General features: G+C 44.3%; 1 protein-coding gene across 1 annotated transcript; it reads left to right on the top strand.

Moving 5' to 3' along the window:
• The first annotated feature begins 96 nt into the window (after positions 1 to 96).
• LOC108092907 (ecdysone-induced protein 74EF-like) lies at positions 97 to 2,737 on the top strand. Its single transcript, XM_017192766.2, has one exon. It carries the CDS (start codon positions 97 to 99, stop codon positions 1,261 to 1,263), a length of 1,167 nt encoding a protein of 388 aa, XP_017048255.1. The 3' UTR covers positions 1,264 to 2,737.
• Positions 2,738 to 10,543: the final 7,806 nt, after the last annotated feature.

Here is a 10,543-nt window from a genome sequence, read left to right as displayed (position 1 = left end):
TGGGGAGCACAACATTTACCACCAACAACAGCAACAACAACAACAACAGCAACAGCATCAGTAGCAGCAACAACTGCAGCAGCAGCAGCCACCATAATGACAACCACATCGACACCGCCACCATTAAGCAACACAGCAAGCACATCGTCAGGCAACAACAACACGACAACAGCAGTTCACACAAGATCAGCAGCCACATCAGCAGCAACAGCAGCAACAGCAGCAACATCATCATCTTCAGCAGCAGCAGCAGCAGCAGCAGCGACTTCGGGGGCAGGCAGTTCGATTAAGCGACGGGCCCTCACACCGCCAGCGAATGTGAGCAGCGGTGCAGCTGAGGTGCTGAACAGGCGGCGGGCATTGGCCCCACCGCCGGCACCACCAGTTCCTGTTCCTGCCACACCGCCGGTAACCGGAGGAGCCCTGCCCACCGCTCCACCCGCACACACAAACACCTCCAGCAACACATACGAAATGTTGTACTCCCACAACCCGCTCCACCCACTCCACCCGCACCACCCAGCTGCCCAGCAGCAGCAGCAGCAGCAGCACCACCACCACCAGCACCACCATGCGGCGGCCCAGCAGCACGAGCAGCAGCGGCTGCTGAAGAAGCGCCAGCACGCGGAGCAGACGGCCGCCAAGGGTCAGCGATCCGCGGCGGCGGCCGCCCAGAAAATGGCCGAAGTGGAGCACGCCTACTTGTCGAATCTGTACGGCAAGGCGGCGGCCAGCATGCTGAGTCCGCCGCTGGGCAACGTCCTGCCCGATTGGGAGCAGCAGAGGCAGCGAAGGACGCAGGCGGCGGCTCCGCTGTCCCATCTCCACCAGTCGCAGCAGCAGCAGCAGCAACAGGCGGCGGCGGCGGCGGTGGCGCCTCCCCAGCGCCACATAATGCATCGGAGGCATAGCGTGTGCGCCGCCGGGTTGGCCAGCCTTTCGCCCGCCTCCTCGACGCACTCCTCTTCGGCAGCGTCGCCGACGAGCGCGGCGGCAGCTGCTCTGGCCGCCGCTTCCTACTACGGCAGTGCAGCGGCGGCGGCGGCGGCTGCGTTTACGGCACCATATCAGCACCACCACCACCACCATGCGGCGGCGGCTGCGGCGGCCGCACACCATCATGCGGCAGCGGCGGCGGCGGCGGCTGCAGCGGCGGCAGCTCATCACACGCACGGCCAGCCGTCGCCCACCATTTACCCGCCCACTCCGCCGCCGTCGGCGCCGTGGGTGCATCCTTGGTACGCCGGCGATGCCGCCTTCTGAGCGAGAGATCGCACTTACTATAGATCGTAGACAGATCCAGATCCAGATCTAGATACAGATCCAAATCCAGATCGAGATTGAGATCGAGATCCCAATGGGGAAGCCAACTCAAGCCCCACAGTGTACATTCGAGTTTCTAGATTGATAAGCTATTTATTAACGAGTGGACAGAAAGTAAAATACCTAGAGAGAAAGTGAGAAAGCGAGAAAGTGAGAGGCCCTAAACATTTTTTTTTGCGAGTGTGTCTGATAGAGATTAGGTCATAAGTAGGATAACTAAAACAATTTCTGGGCATTATATGCCAACTTACCAATAATCGAGGGCAACCTTATCGATGATATATAACCTAGAGAGCTGCTGGGATTTCGTTTGGTTGGGAACAACAACAATTACAGCAAACATTTTCAAATGAGAACTCAAAGAACTGATTACATATTATTATGAAAACAAAACAGAGATCAATTCGTATTCGTTTCTTGATTCGTTCGTGGTTTAAAAGTCTTTTTCTAGCAATATTTACATACACTAACAGATATACTTGTTGTATGCTATACATATGTAAAATATAAGTGTAATGAGCCAATAAACTCGTCATATTGTAAGCAAGAAATTAAATTTCTTGCCTTTCAAAACTATGCAAAAGAACTACAAACTACCAATAGAGAACTACAAAAAGAACTAAGCGCGAAGGCAACTATTCAAAAAATTGTGAGTCAAAGAATTTTGTAAGCCAGAAAAAGAAGAAGAGATCCGTAGATCGTAAGAAATTCCATTTAATATTCACTATCTTATAATCGTGAAGCATCATCAAAAGTTCCCCATTCGAACAGCAAAGCATAACTCCTAAGCATCTGTATAATTGAACAATTTCCAAATCTTAAAAATATTACAAAAAATACAACTAAAAACTAAAAAAGATAAAACAAAACAAAATAATAAGCTAAAATGTAAACACACACAAAAAAAAAAAAACCAGAAAGTTATGTTGAAAACATACAAAAAAGAACACATAAATATAAAAAGGAAATCATTATGTTATATACAGTGTATGTATATCAAAGAATATATGTATGTGTATGAAATACTTAAATATCCGTTTTATGGATTTAAGAACATTTTTTTTTTACATAGCTATTTTTTATTGGCGAAACATAGAAATATTTATTCAACTTTGTGTAGATTGTGTTGCACTTACCTTTTTTTTTGCCACTTATCGACTATTGTAATTCAGTTTATTTAAGTGCTGTTATTAAATTATCTTGGGCAATTGTTCTACTACTTTATTATTGTGAGACACAGAGACACAGATAGACAGAGAGAGAACTAAGTAAATGATTATTATTATGATTATTATTGTTAGGTTTAAATGCCGTCAAAGTATTTATCAAAGTGTGTTTTCAGTGTTGGCAGTGCAACAGAAAACTAAAATCATAACGGAAAATAAAGAAATTAAGCAAAACTAAACAAAATCAACATAGAAAATGTTTTTACTTAATTTTACAGAGGACTTGGGAATTTTAAACTGAGAACCTGTGTGGCGCCAAAGCTTTGGAAAGCTAACTTAGCGGAAGCTTATGTCCTGAGCTTTTTACCACAGAACTTGGCTGTTATAAGGGACTTAAAAGCTTCTAAAGATTTAAGTGGACATATAAACGAATTAAAAAACAAATTCTCAAAATTATATTTCTTATAGGGAATGTACTGAAATCCGACTGTTTATAATCCAATTTTATTTGAAATAAAATAAAATTTAAAGCTTTTAAAATGCTAAATTTTTCTTTGCGCAAAAGCTTTTTATTTTAAATACATTTTTTAACAGATAAATCCATTGGTGGTTGTGAAATGGTATTCCTCTCAGTTGGTGGAATTCCTTCTTTTGAAAGTTAAAGTTTTGTGTCCAACAACAGCACGCAGAATATGGAGCTTAAAGCTTTCAGGCATTTTAAAAATGAATTTCCGTTACATTCTAGTCATTAAATTCTAAAAACCAGCAGTGAAATGTTTCAATTTAGGTAAAAAAGATTGCGAGTGTTATTAAAATGGGAGGCTCCTTGCCACAGCGATGTCCTTGTCAAATGAAGTGCAACATTTTGTGGGGGCGGCGGGGTTGGCCGCCCTTCCCGGGAAAATTCAGGACAAATTGCATGGAAACCGTGTACGCATGCATGAGCAATAAAATACTTTGGGGACCAAGGACCAAACAGGCGAAAAAACTGCAACAGACCAAAACAATGGCAACAACAGCGACACGAATGAAGTTTAAGGGAATTTCCACTGTAAGCGCAAGATAAACATGACCCTTGGGAGGCAGACTGGATGGACGGGCAGGATGGTGGCCCACTCTTACTCCCCATCCGCCGGTTTGTTCCGCGTGTGTCCTGCGAGTCCTTTGCGAGCGAACAAACGCACACGGCTGCCAGGCAAAGGGACAACTGTACAGGCCGCACAGGATGTGCGATAATAATTGAAGGGCACAACGAGTCGGGGATGCTCTCTAGAAAAACAGTGAAATGTATCCTAAAATAATCTATAATTTATTATGCTTTGAACGAGCACTTCAGCTCTTAAATATTTTGTACTCTTGAATTTATATTTAAAAGAAAACGAAATAGTTATACTTTTAAATGACTGACTTGCATTGGTCGTCATGAAGGTAACATTTAAATGTTGCTTTAACGCCCCGCTCGACGTCATTTGTTCGAAGTTCCCTCGCCAGCTGTGCCACTCCCCTTTAAGCCCCCTTCCCCCCCCCTTGCCCACCAAACACACACACATATGCAGTTGACTTTCCGCCATATTCGTTGCATTGGGGAAAAAAGTTGATCCTTTATGTTGCCTTTCGTCCTGCCCCGATCCTGTCGCATTGCCAAAAGCGAAAAGTGTAATTCCCGCAAATAAAACATGGTAACCGCCACGCAAACAAAGCAGCGAACCAACAGCCAAACAAAACAAAAACAAAGTAAAAGCTGAAGCTGAAGCAAAAAACGCGGGCAGAAATTTGTTTAAAAATATTTATAAAATATATACACAAATTGTTTATGAAGTAAAACCGCAAACGTTTCATTTCGTTGGCAGGTCAGGGCCCCTGGGAACCTCGAAATCCGATCTGTCCACCCCTGTTTGGGCCACAGCTAACTGGGATTTGTGGTCGGCAGATATGGCTGAAGGATATCGTTTCAGGAACATTAGTTCAGAATATAGTTTTAGAATATTTTTGATGTTTTGATTAGGTTATGTGATAGGTTAATGATTCTATGATATAATAATTAAAAAAAGAAAACCAAAAGAAAACAAGAGGAATGTGCACACGGTGCGTATGCGTAATTTATTTGTAATATAATGTTATAAATTACGTATCCGCAGCGTACCCATTCAATGTAAAGTTTTATGAACGTTAACAAATCACAAGTAAAGCGCGATTCATGAACGGATTATACTAGTTATCATACAAGATTTAGAAGTGGCTTTAAATTTATAAAGAAACACAACCCTTTGATAATATTATAAATTACGTATACGCATCGTGGCCAGTTAATGTAGAGTTTTATGAACGTTAACAAATCACAAGTTAAGCGCGATTCATTAACGGATTTTAGGAGTAATAATACAAGATTTAGAAGTGCTTTTCAATTTATAAAAGAACAGAACCCTTTGAAGCTTCCCTGGTTATCCTTTATGCCCACTGGAATAAAAGGTGCCGCCTTCCTCCAAGACTCCTACGATTTTGTTCTCTTTTCGGTGACTAATTAGAGGCTGACTAATTGATGAGTGGTCCCTTGGAAACGAAAAAGCGAAGGACACAAGTGATTGACAAGCAGTTTCATTGTAAGGACAATGCCCGGTCACTTCTTCATTCATTCAGTGGAGTCAGTGAGGACCGAAAAAAGAAGCGAGCAAATTGCTGCCCTTGTTTTTGCATCGCCGGCAAACTTAGTGGCCGCCCATCCTTTGTCCCTGAACCACCGTCGCCTGTCGCTTGTCGCACCACCCCACCACCCACCATCAAAAGACCAGCCCAGGGTCCACCCGCTGACCACAATGTATGGCCGGGCATTATTCAAAGGACCCACTGGCAAATGCGATCCGCTTCGCTTCGCTCGCTGGTAAAACAAGCGCGAAAACATAATGAGCATATAAATAGACAAACAATCACCAACCGAAGCTCCACCGCACTCCTCCCTGCTCTCCCCACCATGGACACCACCAACCACCCACCACCCACCACTACGAACCGTTATCCACCACTCTGCGAGGTGAGTTCAACGGTCGGCAGCGTGGGAAACCGTTAGTCGTAGGCAAGTCCTCCTGTCGACCACAACGAAAGATTTCTATTTTTATGAGCGGCAATAAATCTTATTACGCTCCTTTAGGAAAACTAATAAATTTACAATATTTTATTTTGAATCGAAGGATCCTTAACTTGCAAATGCTTTATGATTTTTCAATGCTGTTCATACTGGAATAAGTAAAAAGAAGTATACTAGTAGAGTCGATTAATTATATCATAGATCAGCGTTTAAAGCCATGGAAAAGTAATATTAAATATAAATTAAATATTAAATATTATTAAATATAATATTAAATATTAACAAGAAAAGAAAGCTGGCTTCTTTGCTTGTGGGACAGACGTATTTCGATTCAGATCGTGAAGCTGATGAAGAATATATATACTTTATGGGATCTGAGGTGTCTCCTACAATTATAATACCTTCTGCAAGGGTATAAAACTATCTTTATTATGTTTGCCCAGTCTCCTCTCGATATAATTTCCTTAGGGGTCGTCCATAAACCTCGTGACGCTCCTAGGGGGGTGGGGGGTTCATCAGAGAGTCACGGTTTGTTGTAAGGAGGTTGTAATTTGTATATGTGATGCGTCACATAGGGGGGGAGGGGGTCCAAAAATCCAAAAATTAGCGTCACGAGGTTTATGGACGGCCCCTTATTGCTTCACAAAACTATTTTCGTAAGGGTTCTCCGTGGAATACACTGTACATACATATATTCCAATGTCTATATTTGTTTCCGAAAATTTGGCAGTGCAAAGTGCTTTCATTCCATTTCGCGACGTCAAAGTTTTTCATCCGAGGTCCGTGTTTTCCTCCCCTGTTTTTCATTGCTCTTGTTTCAAATCCAAACTTTTCGCTCTCGCTCTATTTTCGCTTCCTTCGCTTTGTTTTTCACTCGAATCCGTTGTTGGTGCTCAATTTTTTGTCGGCTGTAAATCGAATTTGGACACGCTTAGATAACTTTCAGATTTATTTATTTAAAAATTTTGGGCGGCAAGCTCGGCAATTTATTGGATACATTTACTGCTCGGATGGATCGATTTTAGCGGGGCTTTCGTTTTAAAGATTAAATCAATGGGTTAAGTGACTCGTTTTTGTTCGTAGCTTTGTCTTCGCAAAATGTTGGATGCTCTGCCGAGCTTGGCAGGGTTGCAAAGTATCCTTGGGTTAGCTTTGTGCTGGCAACTCTGCTGGTGACCCAAGCTCAGACTTTTATCTTCGCAGTCGCCTCTGGTTTTAAGTCAACTCACTACTCACTTCCCCCGGACAACTGGCGAAACTTTCGATATGCCAACTGTTTCCTTAAGTGCTGCAGTCGCCCACAATTGCAATTGCTGTTTCGGTCCGATGTGTACGCATAACATTGCATTACCGCAATAGCCGACCGACCACTCGGACCTCGGACTCCCACGGACCACCCGCTCCGCAGCGTCTTACGTTTTCATTAACTTAAAATAGCAGCCGAAAGTTGTGCAACCGAAACCGGATCCCCTTCTTCCCTTTCCCAAAAAAAAAAAAAACGAACGAAAAAAGGCGGAGCTTGGGCAGTGCGAAGAGTTCTACTTCATACATAAACATTAGCCGGCGCACAATATTTTTTGATATGCCCTGTCCAGCTGTGCTCCATTTCCCCATAAGCACCCTGGCACCCTGGCACCCTGGGAACCCTGGCAACCCTGGCACCCGAAAAAGCACCCTGGCCAAGCGTAACGTGCAATTTTTATTATTATGGCCAGGAACTTGCTACATGTCAGGCTGCCTAGACACTGTTGTTAACTTTTGCCGGCCATGCTCCATGCTCCATACTCCACACGCCCCCACTTAGATCCTTCGGCTTTCCCCAAGAACAATTTCCCTGCAACTCCAACGGCTAGAACGCTTTTTCCCCATTACGCGAGTCCGCCGGATTTTAGCCTTTCGAACCCTTTGCCGTTAACAGATTCCTACCCATATTTCTAGAATACTTTTCAGACCCTTTAAGAACATGGTATCCTTTGGTGAAGTACCAAACAAACAACATAGGAAATTGGAAAGCCAAGTATTACTGGGTATATCTGGGGAGACTATACTCCGCTCCCCACGATTTCTTCATGCACTCCAACTTGTACGCAGAACTTTTGTTCGGCACTTGGACACTGCAGAGTGGACAAAGGGACACTGGGACATACGGACAAGCCGGCCAAGCGGACAAACGGACAAACGGACAAGCGGACAAGCGGACAAACGGACAAACGGACAAAACACCCACGAACTCATATGTGGCGAGGCGTTGGTATTGTTTGGCCGCAAGTTTTTGCCTTTGGCCGCATTCGGACTATTCCAAAGTATTTTTGGTCAAATTAAAAAACATTTTACAATTGTCTGCATCCTAGGTGAGTGGGCAGAAGTTGTGTTTCCCCTAACAAAGAGCTAGAAGTGGCCCAAAATGTTTACGCTTTGTCTTTGTCTGTTGCCAAAGTCGGAGGATCGGGGGATTCGGGGGGATTTGGGGGGATCGCTGGCCGTTTTCCCAGTTCATTGCTTCCCCGAGTCGGAGTTGAGGCAACTATTTTCTTTCTCACTTGCTTGCCAGAAACTTTTCTTTTCCCCTAAGCCCGCGTTTTCCCATGGCTTTCATTCCGGGTTGGTCTTAACGTCTTTGCCGCTCTCTAAGGTGTTTTTGGGGCAACGCTTTTTTGGTAATTAGTTAGCAACTAGTTAGCTGCAAATTTCTTTCTTGTCCCTGCGGTTCTGCTTGCCAAGTTAATATGCGGCTGCCATGTGACATTATCGTTAGAGCCACGCCCACTTTCACCCGCTTTCCTCGGCTTTCGCTCGCTTTCCACCGCTTTCCCCCCGCTGTGGCAGAAGTTTCCCTGGCCGAAGAGCAACAAAGCAGAAACTTTGAAGTGCAAGTTTGCTTTTTATATCGCTGCAACGACAACAAGAAACTTTTCTCAGTTTCGTACACAAATAATTGCATAAATTATTACAATTTGCAGTAATTCATACCTGAAACTACGAAATGCCAGGACACCTCCTCGCCTTGCCCTTCTTGTTTGGGGAAAAGGGGAAGGGCGAAGGACGAAGGACTTTGGTGGGGGAATTCGGTTCGCGGAAAGTGCAAAGGCGTGAACAAGAAATGGAAAAGAGCCCTGGACACAATGACAGTTGTATTAATAGTTCCTAAGGTCTCGCCTGGAAATAATACTGTGTTCGGAACACCAAATAATCACCATAGTAGAAGGATACGAGCTATCCTTGTTAACCCTTGTACTTAACTTAAATCCTGTGCATCAACTATGTACTTCTGGAATTCACCATTGAATATTTCAATCAAGATCAAACTTAGCTCCTCCAATAGCAGCAAACCAGCACAAGATAATCAGGGCAATAACAAACAAAATAAGCAATGCCATCGCCAAGCAATCTCTACCGCGCCCATTAAGTTGGCTTTCGGTTCTATTAAACGCGACTTCCGCTTCCTGCGACTGCCAGCTGGTATATAATAACCATAATCGCGGGGATAAAGCGCAGCCAAATGGCGGCAGCAACCTCGAGTCTTGAATCTTGAATCTCGAATCTCCAATCTCAAGAGCTCCGCAGCGCAGAACCGCAGTGAAAAACATTTGCACTCGAAGTTTGTCGCTAATTGCGCGCTGCCAGCAGTCGAAAATGCTCGTTGACGCCTGCTCATTGAAATTTTCGCATTTGTTTGCATAATTCGCCGCTCAATGTCGCCATCTAAATGGCCGGGGGTTCCCATTCAATTCCAGCTTTCTGGGGAAAGGAGTTGAAGTCGAGTGCCTTGCTTTCTTGAAGCGCTTTCATAATTTGTTTTATGTTTTTAGAATTCCAAACTTGATAACAGTGTAAATATTATTTTAAAGCCACAACACAGAAACCTCGAAAGTAAGTAAAGATATTAAAAGCCTGATTTCACAGTGCATTTAAGTGGGGCGTGAAGTTCTTCTGTTCTTCTGCTCATTTGTCAGATTTGTGGGTATTTTGGCAATCGCTCGAAATCCCGGCCAGCACTGCCTCCGCCAATCCCTCCGGCTTTTCACACATATCATCGCACGCGTATGTGCTGCTTTAACTTGTATGTCGGGTATAAAATGCAAAAGTTTTGTCATTAAGCCTTTTTAATAATAAATTACATATAATGGAGCCCGGGAATGGGGTCGGAGTAACCGGAGTAGCTGGAAATCCCAGAGTCTGACGAGCGGCTTGCCATTGACCCGTGGCATTTTGTCGACGCTCTGCCAGCGAAACTTTTTACGGCCCTGCATCCTGGTTTCTGGCTGCTGGCTGCTGGATGCTCCATCATCATCGTGCGCTCTCCATGGAAATCAGATTTATTACATAATTATGCACAAAGTAACGACCATGTGTGTGTGTGTGTGTGTGAAAGGGCCGTTCGCCCCTCTGAAGGAATCTATAATCTATGGCCCACGCCCCGACTCGTTGAAAGCTTGTTAAAAACAACGCAGTTTTCAAGTCTTCACCGGCATCACGTATACGCCATGTGTGCTGCCCGTTGCTGGGGCTTCTCCAAAGGTGGGCGGGCGGTCTTGTTGGCCAACAAACACAATCGAATGGCCCCAGAGCAGGCTGCTCCTTTAGCCCCGTCCGCATTCTGGGCTCATTTCTGGTTTCGGTCAGGAGAAACTCAAAGGGACGGGCCCTGCAAAATTGGCCAGCATTCTGACCACATCCAATTGACAGAGAGTTCATCATTGGTTTCTGGCCAAAAACACAAGTGGATTCAAATGCCGACTTCTCAATTTTCCCGCACAAATTCACTACATTTGTGTCCGAGCTTCAGTCGCAGAAAGTGTGCCACACGGAGAGCCCTTCAGTACACTCTCAAAAATACGCACAAAACTGATTCTCTGGGATTCTCTGTTTTTCAAAACTATAATTTGCTTGGCTTTAAGTCGTTTCTTGCTCAAATAATGCATAAATTACCATTGAAAAAGGTTTGTTTTGCCCAAAACTACGTAAAATAACT

This window comes from Drosophila ficusphila, unplaced genomic scaffold (genome assembly GCF_018152265.1).
Source record: "Drosophila ficusphila isolate 14025-0441.05 unplaced genomic scaffold, ASM1815226v1 contig_198, whole genome shotgun sequence".
Taxonomy (NCBI): Eukaryota; Metazoa; Arthropoda; class Insecta; order Diptera; family Drosophilidae; genus Drosophila; species Drosophila ficusphila.
The sequence above is the reverse complement of the archived record's forward strand: the minus strand, read 5'-3'. Positions and strand labels throughout refer to the sequence as shown.